Source organism: Aphis gossypii, chromosome 3 (assembly GCF_020184175.1).
Source record: "Aphis gossypii isolate Hap1 chromosome 3, ASM2018417v2, whole genome shotgun sequence".
Classification (NCBI taxonomy): domain Eukaryota; kingdom Metazoa; phylum Arthropoda; class Insecta; order Hemiptera; family Aphididae; genus Aphis; species Aphis gossypii.
This window is the reverse complement of record NC_065532.1, coordinates 24296434-24317824: the sequence shown is the minus strand read 5'-3', so window position 1 is coordinate 24317824 and position 21391 is coordinate 24296434. Positions and strand designations below refer to the sequence as shown.

The 21391-nt window shown below is 25.6% G+C and overlaps 1 protein-coding gene across 2 annotated transcripts in view; it reads right to left on the bottom strand.

Annotated features, from left to right (window-relative positions):
* The window catches only part of LOC114121161 (neuroendocrine convertase 1-like), a 41912-nt gene that overhangs the window by 5008 nt on the left and 15513 nt on the right, over nucleotides 1-21391 (bottom strand). Inside the window, exons 3-10 of one of the 2 annotated variants that reach the window (XM_027983369.2) lie at nucleotides 21083-21199; nucleotides 18353-18445; nucleotides 17537-17641; nucleotides 15004-15120; nucleotides 13638-13790; nucleotides 11518-11680; nucleotides 8141-8313; nucleotides 2768-2980 (exon numbers count right to left, since the gene is read on the bottom strand). In XM_027983369.2, the coding sequence (XP_027839170.2) occupies nucleotides 2768-2980; nucleotides 8141-8313; nucleotides 11518-11680; nucleotides 13638-13790; nucleotides 15004-15120; nucleotides 17537-17641; nucleotides 18353-18445; nucleotides 21083-21199 (1134 nt within the window). The remainder of the gene's footprint in view (nucleotides 1-2767; nucleotides 2981-8140; nucleotides 8314-11517; nucleotides 11681-13637; nucleotides 13791-15003; nucleotides 15121-17536; nucleotides 17642-18352; nucleotides 18446-21082; nucleotides 21200-21391) is intronic. The other variant, XM_027983370.2, reaches the window with a different exon arrangement.

The window sequence follows — 21391 nt, the reverse complement described above, 5'->3', positions numbered from 1 at the left end:
ATTTACAGCTGAAATCAAATAAAACTAATAACTTTTAGTTAAAAAATTCCAAAAGATCGGTGGCAAAAACATGATTCACTAAAAAAAAAATATAAAAATGTGTCCATCATAAATTAATACATTAGTATATAAGGACCTATAATATTATAATAGTTTATAGTGAAACTGAAAACAATATAAAAAGACATGTGTGATGAGTGATGCAATGTGCTCTGATACTACACACTAAATATAATACATAAACTCCATACCATAACCAATAATAACCAAACATTAGAGGTAGCAACTATTATCATAATTGGGCTATTATAATAGATTATAATTTAGACCTAAAAATGAAGGGTAAGAACTAATCAAAAAGGTATCATCGCATGTACGCTTTCTATCCGGTAGAATATTATAGATATATAGTTGAAGAACAATAATTATGGCTTAACAGGAAATCATCTATGTATGATTGACGCAAAGCGTGGGAAGGCGAAGGCCGGGATCTGCAGGTACCGCGGGAGTCCCTGGGTGATATATAAGGGGGCCCTGAATAGGCACATTTTAGACGTGATCCACCAGAGTTAGAGCGAGCATCTTCTCATCACCCAGTTCAATAATCTTATCATTTGGACTTAGAATATTTTTCAGAGTTTAATTTATTTAATTATTTGAACATAGAATATTTTTCAATAAAAAAAACACTTAGAATAATTCAACAATTCTTTTTTTTTAAATCAAACCACTCGATACTACATCTTTCTGTTGCTCGTACGTGGCACGTTACAGTGATCATTGATCAGTATTTTGTGTACATTGATTAGACACAAACAATTATATTAACGCATTCCAAAAAAAAAAAAAAATTATTTTGTTAATGTACGTATGCCATAGAGCTAACATTAAAAAGTGACCTGAAAAAGAAATTCTGTATTTTATATTATAATCAAAACATTATAATATTGTTTCTCGTTTTTTCCATGCATTAAAATAAATAAATATTATATACAGTTATCAATTTTAACACATTATAGCAAATCGATAAAAAATCCATAATTTACTTTAAGTTTGTCTCTATTCTATATTTCATATTTTTTTTAAGATTTTAACGAAATTATCAAGAATATTTGATCATGAAATTCTTTATTGCTAAAAACCTCTTGTGGTACGGTTCAGGCATTTTGAGTTCAATCAAAACCTTACATTTTCTCTTAATTCGATAAATTTCAACGTAATTTCCCCAATTTTGTATTTTATATAAGCCATTCACAAATGCACATAATAAATTTCCCTTAAGATCTTTGTCAGCTAATAGACAGACGTGCTCATACTAATTTAAATTATTTCATTTAATTGTAGAATGATTGGATTATTCCTCTGATTGGTTGGGGAAATCAATTTTTAAATTACTACTACCAACCTTTTACAAATTATACATGATCTGTTTCAAAATAAAATATATTAGGAAGCGATAAGTTTTCATTTGTACTTTTGGAGGCGGCATTCAACTAACCGTCAGACACGACAATAAAACATATTATTATATGATATGATATAAATGGTACCATCATTTAACTATCTGGACATCTGGATCGTTGACAATATATGATGGCGTTGACTTTAATTGGTATCATTGTAATTCAGCAAATGCACATCGGAAATTTTCGGTCGTACTCAGTAATCAACTGTATTGTCCCACCGTGCGCGATAGTGACCGGTGGAAGGGGGAAATAGAGATCGGTGTTTCCATTAGCGTCATTCAACGTACGCAGAACCTGGCACATTATTCTATTTTGAAACAGAAAATAATTCTCTCTATCAACATTCTAATAACTATGTAAAAATAATCAGTTAGCACCCTAGACGTGTGAATGTATAATTCGAATAACTTATGTGAATATCCTCATTACTTTATAATAAATCTAGTAGATTCCTGACATTCCAGTTATCTATTATTTATTTATCAGATTTTTTCTAAAAAAAAATATTGACATTTCCTCCATTAAAACGTTATACATATAATGTTTTACTAATACATTAATGCACTTTTTTTATTAAATATGATAATATGCTTTTAAAATATTCGTTAGAAAATCCATTTCATTACATGTACAATACATCGTATTTTTTTATTATTAAAAATACTATGTTTTGATGTATTTTAGTTAAAAGCAAATTAATGTGGGAGGTTAAATACCCAGGCTTAATGATTTGACTTATCTATCGCGAAAAATGAACAAAAACAATGTCGATTTTCCCCAATTTTCTCTTTGTTCATAGCCTTTTAAACTTAACCATCAACCACCAGTATTATATTATTATCTCTACTATGAATTATAGTATACCTATACACTAGTATAAGGAAGATAAAACATTTTTTCTTTCTTTTATTTACGAATAGAGAATTAAAAGCGTTACGTTCGTTAAAATATAACATATATATGCTATAACTATAGCATATAATTTTTATTTTTCGATCGTTTTAGTAAAATAAATAATCGTCAATATAATTAATGTATATTTTTTTATATGTGGCACTATTCTGCCCTATAGCAGGTCACAGACATTTAAGTAATAAAATAATATAATTCAATTAATATCCCTTTTTAGCGTAATCACATTCGAAATCATTTTTTCGATGTCCAATATAATACGCACTTATATTTTTAATTGATTTCTATGACGGCATAGGTAAACTCGTGTGTACTGTATAATATATAGTATATTATGTTTAAATGTAAAAGTTTATCGCGTGTCTGATGTTAAAATCTTTATCACTTACAATTTTAATACCATTGTCTAATCCACCAGAATAAGCAGTTGCTATGACGCCTGCACATCTCTCAGCGTATTCGGGAGCTCTGCCGTCCATAGTGACACTACTAATAGCCACGGTATGAATGTTTCCCACGTAGCCATCTGATGCACAATTGTCAAACAGCATACGACCATTTCCCGACGCGAATACGTATATTGAACCTTTGCCGTTGCGACCCTAACATAAACAAAAACGAAAACACTTAAAGCATATTAAATCATACCGACAACACCACAATATAAACATATTATCCAATTGATGAGTTACCATAGCAAATTAAAATATTATTGAACGACATTTTGGAGAAAATAAAACCAATTGAATCAAAGTTGATTATATTAAATATTTATATTATATAATATTGCATTTAAGGGTGTCACGAAAATGTACGTAAATCCATAATAATTCTTACAGCCAGACGTCACTATATCGAATTTAACCCAAAGGTTCCCAATCAAATTTCATCTAGAATTGTATAACTATATCATTTTTATTTCTAAATACTGTCCATTTGCTTCTATTATCATCTAATATACTGTAAATATATTATAATATTAAATATGTTGTATGTATAATGTACCTATATTAATTAACCTTATTGATTTGTTTTGCTCCCCTTTCTTTTCTCTAGAGTATAGTCTTAAAAACTAAATTTGAATAGTAAAAATGTTTTATATATATTATGTAGTTAATATAATAATTATTAAATAGAAAAAAAATCAAAAAAGAAAAATAATCATATTCTTTTATTAAGAATCGCCTCCGGAACTCTTTAAAGCTTTCCGTTATATGCTTAGCGCATAAGTTATTATAAAAAAAATGTTCAACAAGATTAAAATAATAAGTTTACTATAAAATGTAAAAAAGTAACAACCATTTTAGAATAAATTTAAAAATATTTAGTCAAATAATGAAGTCACTTTAAATACTTAATAATATACAATAAAAATCTATAATGGATATTTTATTTTTTTGTGCCTGAAAACATTTTTTATATTAAAAAATATTTAAATTTTCAATACAGATATTTGTCTTTAGTATAAAATTCAAGGTTGTTCGTATGTAAAAAGGGGAGTGGTAATTAAAAATAAAAAAATGTCCATCACTTATTTCAAAATAAAGAATAAAAACTAAAAACTAATTACTGTAAATATAAATGATTTTTTGGGTAACTAAAAAAATTTATATTTTACTCAAAAATACATAGGTATACTTTAAAACTTTACCAAATATTTATATTATTTTTATAGACGTGATATAATTTTCAAAACATTTTAGCTAATTTTGAGCTATTTATAAATATTTTTATATTCACTGGGCCCCAACTACATGCGCAACAATTTTTTTCAAAAAATCATCCTCAAAGATAAAAAAAAAAGTATGTTCTTTAAGATGATTTCAAATACAAGATAAATCACATCATTCCAAAACTAATACATTCGAACGTTCTACGCAGAATGTAAAATACATAAAATACTAAGGTACTGAAAGTAAGACTAAAAATTATTATCACTAGAAATTTGTAAATCAATGTAAATCTAACTCTAAATTAGAATCGCAAGTCTCCAGAATTTTTACTATTAATTTAATTCAAAATTATCATTATGATATTTATTTTTTATTAATGGATTATAAGAACATAATATTATCCTTTACTGTGAAAAATAATCAAAACTGATAAAATATGATGATTATATTATAACATCTATGATAAATGTTATATAATATAAAAAAAATAACAAACACTTAATTATAAAACCACTTGTTACCCAGAATATAATTTAGTAAACAAATACTTTATAAATATTTTTTTCAACAAAACTTTTTATTCGGTATTCCTAATAGTATAGTGATTTAGTCTAAACTTCCATGCTCCACAACCTATATAAATGATTTTAGGTACTTATATTAAAAAAAAACAATCATTTGACGCTTCATTAATGTTAAAACTTTGAAATAATTATTAATTTAAAACGTTTTATCTACTACATATTTTTAATACTTTTCACGCAGTCTACCAACAGTTTCTAAAAAAACACCAATCTCGGAATCGTTTTGAAATATAATACTAATTTATTATTTACTCATATAATGTGATGATATTTATCCGAGCAGGTACTTTAACGAGCAAAATGTAACAAGGCGGTGGAAAACTAAATATATATATATGCGTGTTTGTGTGTGTATCATGTTGTAATGTATATGTACATCAGATAGAACTTAGTTAATAGAAAAGTATCTGAAATATTTTTATCACATATACAAGTATGATATAAATCCAAGCCCTAGTAATAACTATGATAATATAATACGATATGGACTTAACCCGCATGCGTGTAATGCATGCAACTCGTAGGCAACGTGATTATGGGGATGAACTTTTAAACTCCAACGCTACTATTTTAGAATAAAACTACTGATATATGATACTATGTAGGTATGTTATAATATTTCAGCCGTAAAAACAATTCGGTCAATCCCTACTATAGTCCCACGCAGTTACAAAGTTACGAATGAGCCTTTCCCCGGGGGACCACAAGTTTTTGGGTGGTCGCCAACAGTACAACAGTACTACAGTATTTAGGAATACAACATAATAATATAACGGAGAGAGCCGATTTTTTTTCTTGGATTAAAAATAAAAACGTATAATATCATCACGTAGTGCCGTGCCACAAAACATAAACTCCAGTTATAGTAATTATATAATTGTTTCTTGAATTACGTAATACCATAGTAATGTGATTGATTGCTTTTCCGTTGTTTTCTTCTGGTAATCGATTAGTCCTTTTGGAACCCGCGATGACGCCCTCGTTCGGGATCCAGATTAAGTGATGATTTTAGTACAATGTGCGTGTCGTTATTAAACATATACGAAGCGTCACACGAGTATTATATTGATATACTAATTTAATATGTCGAGGTAATGGAATTTGTATTATCCTACCATCACCAACTTTCAGGGGTAAATCTCAATAGGACACTTTCTGCAAACGAACATGCAAAGTGACCAATTAAACGCTCTCACAGATTTCGAAAAATTCATCACATTATACGAATATATTATAAATTGTACACTCATCTACACTAATAAATAAAAATACTTCTTGAAATCACGTACAAAGAATTATTTAAAAACAAAAAAATAAAATAAAAAATGTATAAGATATAAAAATAATTATTCTGATGTTCATAAAAAATACATGTATTGCAAAGAAAGGCTGCGTCCAAATTGGATGCCAAAAAAAAAATTGTCCAAATTACATGCGATCTCTTAAATGGGTCTGTCCGAATTCCATGCCACCTCATAAAGGGGGTAGTTCGAATTGCATGCCATCTCATAGAGGGGTTTGTCCAAATTGCATGTTGTGTATCAGCAATAGCTTATTTATTATACACTTGTTATATTAGGTATAACTTAAACTTTTTTTTGAACTTTTCTAATTTATGTTTAATTGATGTTTTAAAACAAGTACAATGTGATAAATAAATATAAAAATGTGTAGTTCAAATTAAAATAATAAATGTCTATAAATATTGGAAAAAGAAAAATTTATAAGTTCAGTAATGACGCAATTTCAAAATAATGAAATTAGTAGAATTTCATTTGTAGAAAATTTATCAAATATTGTGTTGCCGACATCCAAATAAATTTTATATTATTATTATAATTATTTATTTCGTAAATAGGACCAAATTGTAGATTATTATTTTAATTATTTTTTTTTTTTAATTTGACCAAATTTTTTATTATTATTGTAATTATTTATTTAAAATATATCATGTACAAATGTAAAATATATTCACTTTATTATACTAAAATAAATGTAACAAAAGCCCGTTCTTACAGTGGAAAAGTAAGTTAAATTAGAAAAGTTCAAAAAAAAAAGTTCAAGTTATACCTAATATAATAAGTGTATAGCATAAATAAACTATTGCTGATACTTGATAATCTGATGGCATGCAATTTGGATAAACTCCTCGATGAGGTGGCATGCAATCCAGACAGACCCTTTCAAGAGATGCCATGCAATTCGGACATTAAAATTTATGTTGTTTTTTTTTGGCATGCAATTCGGATGCACGCCAAAGAAATATGAACAAGATAGGTTTTTGTGTAATAAAACTAAAAAAAAACCTATAGGTAGATGTAAAACAAAATACTTGTAAAGAAATAAGTACATCAAAATGTATCGATATACATGTATTACCCTACAAGTGTAAATTATAAAATTAATTTATTGAAAACAGTATATCCATTCTAGCAGACTGCAGACAATTTTATAATTTTAACTTATTTACCGAGAATCAAAATGCATGTGTACGTATTATACTAATGGATACAAACTATACATATTATAATTTGAACATTAATACACTACATGTGTTATGTATGTGGTCAATGTATGATAATTAGTTAGTTAGTTAGTAAATTACTTGATGACTGTCAAACTTATAACCAAAATATAAAATATACTTAATAGTATTCGATGTGAGTATATAAACTCATCTGTGAAATTCATCTTATTCAACACATCATTTAGATAACTATACGGTTATATTATATCTGTAAAACTTAGCGATAATATTATATTTTATATCATATTTATATTTTCGTACTTACATAACTTACACATTTGTCTACATGACTACATTCGTTCATTTATAAACCAAATTTCGCAAAATAAACATAAACATATAAAAATTATCATTATCATTTACAGAACAATTGCATTTATAATAATGATAGTTGGAATAAAATATTATAGCTAGTCTATGATTTAACGCATTTTTATAATTTTTTTTTTTCAAATTTAAACTAATAAATACAATAATTTTAGAATATTATTTCATAAATTAAATACTACGTTATAATTTACTTATTTTACCTTCTATTAGACGATAGAATAATTATGATAAATAGCGGATCTAATGTCGAATATGCAACTAATTATATTTACGAATAATGATGTTGGTTTTTCATAGGTGCGTCATAATAATTTGTATATTACACTATATACTATTATGAGTTATCATTACCGTATACTTGCGCTGTATTAAATTACAAACTTGCGTGTCCAAAGTGCTGACACTTTATTTTAATTTGTTTTAACCATGTGCGATATAACGCGTACATATTTTGTTCTTTTTATATAATTCTTTACTCCACGTAAGTATTCTCCCTTCAATATATTCATTTGATTTGCAAACACACTATTCGAAAGTTTCACAGATTTCTACGCGTTTTACCCTCATCAATTCAATTTGAATAAATTATTTATTTTAATTAGGAGTTTCGTTTATCGGGTTATAATATGATATTCGTATTGCGATTACCTTAGTTGCACCAATTTCAAATGCAATTTGTGCCATTACTCCGGGTCCGTCGACCATTAGTCCGTCGTCCTTAGGCCCCCATGATCCACTGTATATATCCACTAATGAATTAGCGTTAATTAAAGCCCTAGCTTCCATTTCGTCATCCGTTGTACCATCAAGCAATACAATACCTATACAAATCATCAGTTTACAGTTTTAATTGTTTTTTCATCAACGTTTTCTACATTAAAACAAATTATTTTAGTATATATTACATTTGTTGCAAATATATCGGTCTTTAAACCAAAAGTGATCTAAATCCTCTAAATATTTTCAATATTCTCACCATTATTATTGATCATTAAGGATAAAAGTAATTTACATTTTTTTACCATTTTACAACGTAATAAGGAAAATATTCATAACTTAAGGTATGCCCATAGTCATAGGGGAGTTCAAACCTTTTAACGATATTTTTTTTTCTATATTTGATCTTGCTTATTCGAAAATACAAATATCTAAAGATATAAGTTTACACCTGAACTTTTACGTTAGGTATTATTAGAGAACCCTGTGACACTGTTCCGGAAACTACGATTTTAATACATTTACTTTCCGTATGAATTTATGTATATATAAATAGCCAATGAGGTCAATCAATGATTTAAATATTTTTTTCTTGCTAGAATAATATAATGTAGTGAAGCAATTAGTGTTAATGTCAATAAATGTCTAATTAATAAAATAAAATAAGTATATAAGTAACGTTCTTTTTATACTTTTATCTCGGTTTAATAGCATCAGACTTGTGAGTCTATTAATTGTTTGGACTAGATAAGGTGGATTAAAATAATAAATTCATGAACGATCAAATCGTAATTTACGTTAATTCTATAAAATCCTACTGCAATAGGTAATTCCACTTAGTTTAAAATTAATAATTATACATAATTATTATTATAATTAATACAATATAATATAATTAATAATTAAGTAATACATAATTTCAAAATTTTATCAAAATACAATAACATTATAGTAATTATAAGAATAAATATTTTACACTATGTATTAATAATTATAAATATATTATAAAAAGCTTTAGACTAATAATTAAATTATAACAAGCATTAATTATAAAATAAATTACTGACAAAGGGAAAAAATACTTTCAATACAATATGTCTTAAAAAAAAAAAATTATACTATATATTCATAACATTGATACCGTGATTTCTTAAACTAAAAAATAAATTCCCTATTGTGTTTTAGTACAAATAAATCTTTATTCACAAATTCCGATTTTTTTTTCATGTATATGTTTTTGGTGATAAATAATTCATTTTGCACGCACATTTATCAATATATTATATTGAGCGTTTATTAAATGTAATTTTCGAAATGGAACTTTATGTTACCTACAATTTAAACAATTCAACTATTGTTTAAAATATAAGTAAAAGTAATAAAAGTATTTACCTTTTACTGTGGATAAAAAATAAATAAATAAAAATATATTATTTTACAACATTATTCTTTCGAAGTTATAATTAAAAAAAAAAAAATCCGATCGAGACTAATAATTTATTATAGATAAATATTATGGTTTTATTTGGATTTTTTTAAGTATAGATTAAAATTCTTGGCAATTATTCAAAAGGCCTAAAATGTAAATCATAATATAAGAACTTATTTAACTAAAATAAATTTAAAGTAATAAATAAAAAAAAATGTACGTGAAATTTCATTAATAGATTACTATTTTTATTCAGCTAATAGTGTATAATAATCTCAATAATAAATTGTCGTATTGAACCCAAAATTGCAGATTATGTATTTTATATATTACAATAATAAATGTTTAAAAAATATTTATAGATACAAATACATATTTAAAATGTACTGTCTAAATAATATAATATATCAACAATACGTATGCATTTTGTACATGGCAAATTCCAAAAACTTAACTCTATAAAATTAAAATTATATATTTGGTATACTTTATTTGTAGACAGTTGTACAGAGAAACTTAACCACTATTACAATTTATAGCCATAGAAAATAACAGTATTGAGTGGATAACGTAAATACTCTTCCATATTTTTCACAATTAGTACACCAGGTTTACAATCTCTTGTAGTCTAAAATACGGGACAAGCTTTTTTACACAATATTGAGTAGGTTATATCAATACTATTATCATATTAGATACTAATAAAATATTATACGCTATGTAGCCTTTCAAAACTCAAAGTAATTCAATTAAAATTAATATTTTATACGTTAATACAAGTTAAAAATTATATATATATATATGCATTGTAGTACTTGTGCATTATTTTAAGAAATGAAAGATATATTACGCTGACACTCATTCGTGCGTGTACAATGTACATAGAATATTAAGCTTTAAACGCAGAATTTGTCGTATCCGTTATGCCCTACTTATGAGGTCTGACTAGAAATGAAGCTGCCTGTTTGTACGCAAAATTAATATAGTGATCCGTCGAAGCTACTATATCTCTTAATATTATTTAACTAAACCATCACATGTCGTACGATTAGAATGCGTTAGGTAAGCATTGTATACAATGTTCTTAACGTTTTTTAAGTATAACAAACAACAACAGCCAGTATTTGGTTAAATGTTAAACTTATACTTGTAAGCTTAGATTTAAAAATAAACATATCATACATATATATTTATTTGAATACACTGTTAAAATATTAATATACCAAATTCAAAAGAATTATTGAGCATACCTACTTAAATTTAAAATAGATTGTTAAAAAAAAAAACAATTAAAACAGTTTGTTATAAAAAATATTTCTAATTGAATTCGTTTCTGAGTAACTTAGAAAATTACTATTGTAGAATTTGTAAGAAAAAAATAGTATTTTAATTATACAAGAACAGTTGAAAAAATTAGGCGTACTAAACAATTAAACACTACATAAATAGAAATTATAAAGTATCAATTTTATGGTTCCATTCAAAGTCAATATGTAAAAAAAACAATTTAATATGGAATCTATAAAATATGCTGTATAATATAATTAATAAGTTTTAGCTAACCTTACAATACTAGTGAACATTCAATGATCATTATTTTATATTTAGTTTAATTTTTAGCAGAAAATATAATGTTTTACTTTTTTAGAGAATTACTTAATAAACTATATATATATATATATATATATTATTACAATACAATAATACTTGTATACTTATGGCATGAATATAATATGATAGATTAATATCACGACATTTTATGTGTATTTAACAACAATTTAAATACATAGAAAAAAAAACATAAAATTGAGAAATATATAAATAAACCTAATAAACCTTTAATTATAATTTATAATTAATAATATATAATTGAACTTACCTCCTACTTTTGCATTGTAAGCAACGCCTACACCGCACTTTTTATTATTTGCAGCCATTGCAATCTCTCCAGCACATCTAGTACCATGCGAATTTGTAGGGTCTTCGTATCGAGGCATAGGATCTTTTTTATTCCAGTTCAGATTAATACTGATTTCTTCATCCTAAAATGAAAGTTTATAATTATTGACAATAATATGAAAAAATTTTGTTTAGTAAATAAAATTAAAAAAAAAAATACGAAGTATTTGATGTAACTAAATACTTATTTTAATTTATACTTTAAATACATTTAAACAATTGAATTTAATATATATATATATCAGCTTACTAGTAATTTAATAAATTACTATAGGTAGTTATTCAAATATATAAAAGAAGACCTTAATAATTACTAAGGTCATTTTTTAAAATAGATGCAATAATATAATTTAAAGTTTTAATTTTTTTTTAAGCTTTCAACGTTAAAGTTTGGTAACTGTAGCCATTAGCTGTGAGATGATGTTTTTTGGAACAAATATGAAACATGCAGGCTTTGTCGCTAAGAACCCGGGTGATCACCCATCAGAGTGCAGTGACAGTAGCTAAATACTACGCCACACTATACTCCGATTTTTAGTTTTAAATATTCACATAAATTATAATATTTAATAAACATAGTAACACGCTAAGTATACTAAAAGCATTATAAAGTATAAACATAAAACAGTTTTACTACAATTATAAATATAGCACTCATATTATGTTTACTGTTTATTAACAAAGTGTTATTTATTTTAGATTAATATAATATACGTAATGTATGCTTCCCAAAATATTTTTCCGGAAAACCCCTTTTTAATACATTTTTAAAGTTTTGAGTTTTCGTGTATCGTATAGGCAAATACAATAAGTGTATATAAAATATGAATAAAATATATTCGGTCAAAAGTTAATAGAAATAATGTAAAACACATTTCCCTATTTTATAATAATTGCAAAAATATTAAATTTTTATTGTAAAAACCAAAAATAATTTCTAAAACATTATGGTTGAAAATGGTTTTTATGATGTAGAGACAACAGCTATTCAATACTAAACAGACAAAAATTACACTTAAATACAATTCGAACTGTTTAAATTATATAAGATGGATAATACACAGTTTTTGAAGTACCTATACTAGTTTTTGATTTTAAATGATTATTCAATATTTTATCGTAATTACCGAAACAATGATCGGATAACACACGTTAGGGTCGCTAAGGAATTTGCATGTCCTTATAATTATAATATCATCTACTCCTTAATTATACGTATCAAATATTTCACATTATGTATATTGTTCAAGTATATTAATTTCAACACATACATATACGTACGTAATATAATGTATTCTAAGGTACTACACATAAATAAATAATAAAACCCACAGGTATACTGTATACGAAATATTGTGTATGTAGGTAATATGTTCATAAATTAGTAAAAATGACATTTTTTAACACTTTTTTATGATACTTGTAAATAATAAATGTAATATTGTCCTTTTCAGAAGTCGTAAGTTAGAATAAAATTAAATTTAAATATTTAAATGACAATAAAGTTTTTTTTTCTAAATTTTACATTGTATGTCTATAATATATAGTATTTTATAAGTATTTGTACATTATCTTTATCTATTTATGTTAACTTATCCCACGTGAAATTTATATTTAGGTCTTTAAAAATCAAAATAATGCACATGCCTATGGGAGTATTAAAAGTTTTGTATATTATCAAAAAATACTATGAATAAACGACAAATACTTATCTCACCTGATTTAATTTAATATATTTATAATTATTCTTAATAGTGTATTCATTAAATTACTATGCTCAAAAAAAATTATTAAATTATATTTTCGTGAATAAAATAAAACTAAACAACTATTAGTTACAAATAAAATGAATATTATAAAGTATAATATAGTATATTTTAAAAATTGTTTTTTTTTTTAATATAAATATTTGATCAAATATGTTAACGTTCAAATATCTTGTTACAGAAACGGACTCTCATCAGAGCGATTGTTAAATAAATAAAATCAATGAATAGGTACCACAACATTTTTAATATTAATAACATTAAACATACTAACATAATTGTCCTTTAGATCATCGTGAGTATATTCTATTCCATCATCGATGATCGCTACTCGGATACCTTTACCTGTGAATTTTAACTCTTCATATACTGGTACTAAATTCATATCTAGTGCCATTTCGTTTTTATAATTATTTCGATAATCTTGCTGAAATATATATAATATTATTATCAAATAATTTTAAAAATATATTTTATTTTATAAGAACGGACCAAGGTCCAATTAAAAAATAAAATGTAGTATTAAATTTACAAACCTTATAACTAAGTAACAACAAGTTGAACAAAAGAAATAGATTAGATTATAACATAGGGAATAAGAAAAAATACTAATAAGAAAACATTCAATTTAAATTTAATGTAAAAGAGAAATTAATTAACAACAAGAAGGTTCGTGAAAAAAAAAATCAAAATCAATACCAGTATTGACACAGTTACCATTAAGGAATATATTATTAATAATGTTAAGTATATAGCTAAAGAAAGAATAAGTTATACAAAATAAATAAAAGCCTCTAGTATTGTAAGTATTAACTTTTAAATTTATGCAAGACTAATATTAAATAAGAATCTTTTATTTTATTAATTGTTTAAAAATAATAATAAAAAACTTTTTCAACGATTTTTTTGAAAAATTGAGATTTAAAAATTTACTTGTATTAACGTAGGTAATCAAAATGAGGTGCCCTTTCAAAATTAAATTAAAAATTAAAAAAAAATAAGATTCACAGGTGGGTGGATATGCTTAAATTTAATATTATGAGTACAACGTTTTAGGATAAAAGACCCAAAGTTGTTTCTCAGGCATGCACACTGAAAAATAATATTCCTACATAGAATATTTGTATATTCTTTAATGTGGACGTTTTATACATTTACCAATAGGTAACCATTGGATGTGTATAATATCGAAAATAATATATAGATAACATTTCTGACATGTTCTTGAAAAATAAAAATGAATCTTTTCTACATGGATATTATACTCAAGTATATTACATAATTAATTTAAAATATTTAATAAAAATATTTATTCTTTTTACTGCACATGCTTTTATTCACTATATTAAATTGTATGAAACAAAAATGTACTTAAAAATTGTTATAATATTATTTGAGTATACCTTTATGATGGTTTTACTGCATTTAGTCGATCACATTATAATTAATCTGAACTTTCTAAATTGTTTGGGTTTTATAAACTAATGAGTGTTTAAAAATTATAATGTTTTCTTTTCATACAGGTACCATGATTCGTGACCACGAAGACGAAAAAAAACCATTAAAATAAAATCCAGACAATAATGAAAGATTTACGATTTAATGAATTTCAATATACAAAATAAAACGATTATACCTACCTCGTACCATTGTAAATTCCAAAATTCGTCGTTGAAATACCTCTCATATCTGCTGCGGACGTCCGTCGGCACTTTTTTATACAAGTTTTTTGAAAATCCCTGTTTAGCCCAATTCACCTAAAAGTTTTATCCATTTTACTAATCGACATATATTATACGCAGAACTTTATAAACCAAATTTTATCAATTCATTATCATTATGACATGAAGAGAAGTTGAGATGCAGGATTATAAGTTAGCCAAAGTGGCACAGTGTAGTTCATGATATATGTATATTGTATAGTGTATACATCACAAGGATTAATATTTTAGAAACGATATAATTGTGATGAAACTAAATAATATATAAACTAAAAATAAACTTAAATTACAAAATAGTATGTGTAGATTCATATAATTTGAACAAGATATTATGAATTTAAAAAACAAAAAAGTCGGCAAGTGGGTACCGCTCTGCTGTACATTACTACTGTAGGTATTATTAAGCTATAAAAATAGCAGTGTGCTACGTTGATCATTATCGATAATATCAATGAATTATTACTTATTTCCATAAGACATAAGTATATTTTATCTATATAGCATTATAGCTACTTAATATTATTATATTAGTGAAGGTATGACGTATATCCGATGTCGTATATGACTTAGTTTAAAAACTTAAGTCTAAATAATAATAGTATAATTATTAAAAAAAAATCTTCGTATTTAACTTTTAAATAAAAATAGATGGATGGGATGAAATCATCGTTTTCCTATTATACAACATCGAATGTTTATAAATAGATTTCGTAATTAATACCTAATATAAATATTTTTAATTTTTAATAAATTATGACCAAAATATTTGTTTTATTTATACGTATACGTACATTAGGTACAATCTAATATTTTCACAATGTCCATCTTACATTTTTAAGAAAAAGTGTATCATTAATTTACTCATGTGTTAAATCACAATGACTAGGTGAATATTTTAAAGAATTTTCACTAATTCTAAATAACAAATACAAAATTTTCATTGTATAATGTAAAATATGTACTGAATAATAATATATAGGTAATATACGTTTTCCATTCTTCATTCTCCATAGTTCTATACTTCAAGTCTGACATTTTAAATCAAATTATTTTTTCGGTAAAATATTGATCAACTAATATTGTGGTAAAGATAGAATATTAATTAGTTTATTGACAATTTTATCACCTTAAAATTATTAAAAGTAATAACAAATGAACATTAGTTTAAAAATAAAACTATAGTTTTATATTTTATTTTAGTCCTTTGACGTTTTATAATCAAATCTACGAAGGTTGAATAAAATTGATTTACCTATGTATATGAACACTAAATTATTGCAATGGAATACAATTCAATAAAAAAAAAAATCATCATTTATCATATTTGTTATATTTTTTAAATAATATGCATTTTCTTTGAATTGAATATATAAAATGCATTGTATACATGTTATATGATGTTACCAAATAAAATAAAGTATCTAGAAAATATTTTATTAGTCGTTATGCATATTATGAAAAAATATTACCATAAATATATTATAATATAATGTAGATAATCAAACTAAAATAATGCAATAATAATTACTAAACGGTTACTTTGAAACAATAAATACATTTTTTAAATTCTTAAGTGGAATATATTTCTCTAATATGTCATATTAAATGTTTTAAATTTAAACTGAATATTTTAAATAAAAATATTGTGTCAGAACGACAATTACTATTTTAAATATGAAAAACAAAGAAATTCAAAGAGAGGGCGGCGTGACATGGGTGTAAATTATAAAATAATGCAATAATAGTTTTCAAGGTTTATAAAATTTAACTATAATTGGTACCAAAAAATTTTTATCGTGAATAAAATATATAATATACAAGCATATATTAAAATTATAATATCAATATTTTAAAACAAATATATAATATATGTTTCACTTTAGAACTTTAGATGTCATACCTACAGTATTTTGCAACTTATTAATTAATATGTTAACTTTTAAAGTATTATAATAACTATTTTGGTAACTAAAGGCTTTGTCTATGACTAAATATTGGTAGATTTTAATAAATAAAAAATTAGTAATAACTAAATAACATTAATTTTAATTTTAAAATGGACATTCCTCAAATCAATTTATTTTATTAACATATTTATCTCATATAAATTTAAATAATAACGTTTAATCTTTAAAATTATACAAAATTGTATTTCATTAAATTTAAATTGTATCGATAATTAAGACACCTAAATTAACTTAGGACCCAAAATAAAAAATGTTACACATTTTTAAACCCACCAAAAGAAGTTTTATAACACACTCAATATTATGTTCAATATTAATAAAACCCGGTGCATGGCATAATAAAAAACTAACTCAAAATTGATATAACCTTGTATAATCGTTTTATTAATTAAGACAAATATTGAGCAATTTTTCAAAGGTTTATTTTTAATTAAAAAAACAGCTAAATAAATACAATATTGTTATAATTTATGTATACATATTACCTTATTATTCTGTTTTAAAACGTTAGTCATGTTATGAAATGGCTCGTGGTGGATTTCAGGATGGTCTTCCCTTCTTACTTTGTAAACATTTGGTATACCATCTACCTAATACAATTTATTTTACAAAAAATCTACAAAAATAAATAATTATATTATGATTTGCTATACGATAATCAAGAATGAAATGTACCAATGACGTGCATTTTTTAAATATTTGTGTGTACATATTAAAAATGATAATAAATATCATACATATAGTAATTAGTAATAATACAAGTATAAATAATAAATATAATACTGATAGAGTCAGATTTTAATAGATAAAAAATATAGACATGAGACACAGCTGTGACTTTAAAAAATATAAATAAAATAATTAATGTTTTACTTCTGAATTGCAATATTTTTTTTATTAAAACATTATGTAAAAAGATTTCAAACAATTTTTATATGTTACAAAACATAATAAAAGATTATGTTATCTATATCACTACCTCGTTGAGTATCTACCTACACACTTTTAATTTTAATTGTATTTCATTTATGATTGATATTATGTTAACCAGTATCAATTATTAAACATTAATAGTCATGAATAATTTATCATTGAATATAATTTTATTAGCTTTATCACTTTATAAATATATTATATATTTTATACCATATCATAATGTACGTATCTATACTGTTTATACAATATATATATATATATATATATATATATACTGCAAATTTCACAAATTATATTAAATATTATAAAAGTATTCAAAATACGAGTACATTATATTTTAAATATAATTGCAGTCACGCACCTACAGTCATCGCAAACACACGTATGTACTCCGTGGTATCGTAATTGTGCGTTATCGTTTTTCCGTTCCGATCTCGTAATTGCTTCATTGCGTCTATCTATGATTATTCGTATTTTAAATAATTGAATTAATTAAATTATTTTTAACGTTGCGTGTCTTCATATTTAATATACGGTGTCTTCTTATCATAAACTGTCACAAGCGGTCTCGTTAATTAGACTCATACCGACGTTATTAATAATATGTCGTCAACAAATAAAAATCAAAATAAACCACCCATATCCAATCTTTCGAATAATGCGAATAAAAATAAAAACAATGACAAAAAATTATCGTTTACACTGAATGTTGACTCAAACGATGATTATATTTTAAAAAAAATAAACGACACCTATCAAACTCTTCATCTACATCTACCCATGGTTCACTCAATTCGTCAACTTTAACTAAGAATAAAAACAAAAAGTTATTTAAATCCACGAATCGATTTGAACTTCTTAGTCCAGATGAACCTCACGAAGAAAGCTCAATTAATGACGTATTCGTTGATAATAATAGTCATAACGATACACCAAAACCTCCTCCTCCAATTTTTGTAAGAGGTGTGATTAATTATACAAAAGTGTGTACAAAACTTATAGAACTTATTAGTGTGGACAATTTTTTCTGTAAATCCTCTGCAGATCGATTAAAAATTCAAACCACCAACCCGGATTTATATAGAACTCTCGTCCGATATTTAAAAGATGAAAACGCTGAATTCCATACTTACCAGCTTAAGGAATACAAACCGATCCGCGTCATTATCTGAAATCTACATCCTACAACACAGACCGAATTAATTAAGGAAGAACTGGAAGTTCGCCTTTTCGAAGTCAGACGCGTAACAAATGTTCTCCATAGAGTCACCAAGATACAATTACCTCTTTTCTTTGTTGATTTAGAATCAACCCCTAAGTCAAGTGAAATATTTCAACTTTCTTCGCTATTACATACCAAAGTTAAAATTGAAGAGCCATACAAGCCAAAATCGATGAGTCAGTGCAATAATTGTCAGGAATATGGTCACACCAAAACTTATTGTGGTTATCCCTCACGCTGTGTTCGGTGCGGGGCTTATCATCAGTCCGCCACATGTCCAAATTCACGCGATGATCCACCTAAATGCGCACTTTGTTCTGGAGATCATCCCGCCAGCTACAAGGGATGCACAGTGTACAGGGAGCTTCAACGCGGCAGGAAACCTACCACCAACTTGTAACTTTTTATCAGATCATATTAGAAATCAGAATTCAACTGTTAAAGACAGCCGCCCATTAACTAAAACTACAATAAATCAACCCTTTAATCACGTACCCACTTACGCTCAAGCCATCTCTGGTGAATCTACCAATACAGATCCTAACTCCACATCTGAGCTCAAAAATTTCCTTGGTGAGTTCAAATCTCTTATTCAAGTTCGTGTCAGTGATGAATTTTCTTCCATAGCCAATATATCAGCTGGTGTTCCCCAAGGTGAGAGGATAACCCTTTACAATATTTTTGCCTCAGACCAACCAACAATACCTAATACACTAACTGCCGACTATGTAGATGATAAGGCAATCTTATCTATACACTCTGATCCCGTCGTAGCTTCTCAAAATCTCCAATCTCACCTTAATCTCATGGAAAAGTGGTACACTGCCTGGAGAGTTAAAATAAATCAAACCAAATCAGTCCATGCGACGTTCACCCTTAAACTCACCCTTGCCCTGATGTCTTTATATATAACACTCTAATTCCTAGTGCTTTGAATGTTAAATATCTTGGCTTGACCCTTGATAAACGGCTAACCTGGGCCCAGCATATTAAAACCAAAAAAATTAATCTTAATTTACGCCTACGTCTACTAAAAAAACCTCATCAGCAATAATAAATATACTTACATCAATACCAAATTACTTATTTATAATTCACTACTAAAGCCTGTTTGGACATATGATTTACAGCTTTGGGAAAACGCAAAAAAAAACTAACATTAATAAAATCCAAACATTTCAAAACATCGCACTTCACAAATTATTAAATGCCCCTGCCTATGTCTCTAACTACACTATACATACAGACCTTAAAATGCCTTCAGTTTCAGAAGAAGCTAAAGCATATTATAAACGTTTCCATCTCCGCACTTTAACTCATTCCAATCCTCTTGTCAGAAACCTTGCTAATCCTAGAATCCCTGGCAACCCTCAGAGACGGTTAAAACGGAAATGGTGTCGTGATCTTTTGGCACCTAATCTTAATATTAATTGAAAAAAAAAAAACTTAAAATATACCAATTAAAAAATTAAATACCAAATGAAAGTGTTACAATGGGTGGCTGCTTTCCTAAAAAATGTCACTTATTATGTATAAATATTATTAAGGATATGATGTATTTTTTTTTATAATTTGTATATAACTAATCTGTTGCACATCTACTTATTGTGCCAAAGTGGTATAGATTGTAGATTGCATTTGAAAAATAAAAAATATAATTGCATATTATTTTTATTTTATATAAAATTAAATTACTATCTAATACTCAAAGTTTCTTATATACACTAATAATTAATAACTATGCATGGTTCGTGCCAGCATAACACAAGTATTATAATTTAGATTTGAGATTATATGTAATGTGTGAAATGTTTACTGTACTACTGCGTTCGTAGTTAATAATATTTTATTATAATCTATTTTTTGATCTTACTGGTAGTGCAAACGAAAATCCCTGTTGTATTATGGTATCCTGTATTTCATTCAGATCATCAGTTGAATGGAAATACCATATATTTGAATAGTGATTCACGTCATTTTCGCCATGGTTCTACAAGAAGAAAAATGGTTGATTGCCGTGACCATTTCATTAAAAAAAAAAATACATTTCAGATATATGGTATTAATTATAATAGAAAATAAAAAAAAATGGTTTAGTGGATAATCTATGCATTAGTTCCAATACAAATAACTGGAAATTAAACTTCCTTAATTTAATTTCATAAAATAAACAAGTGTTTTG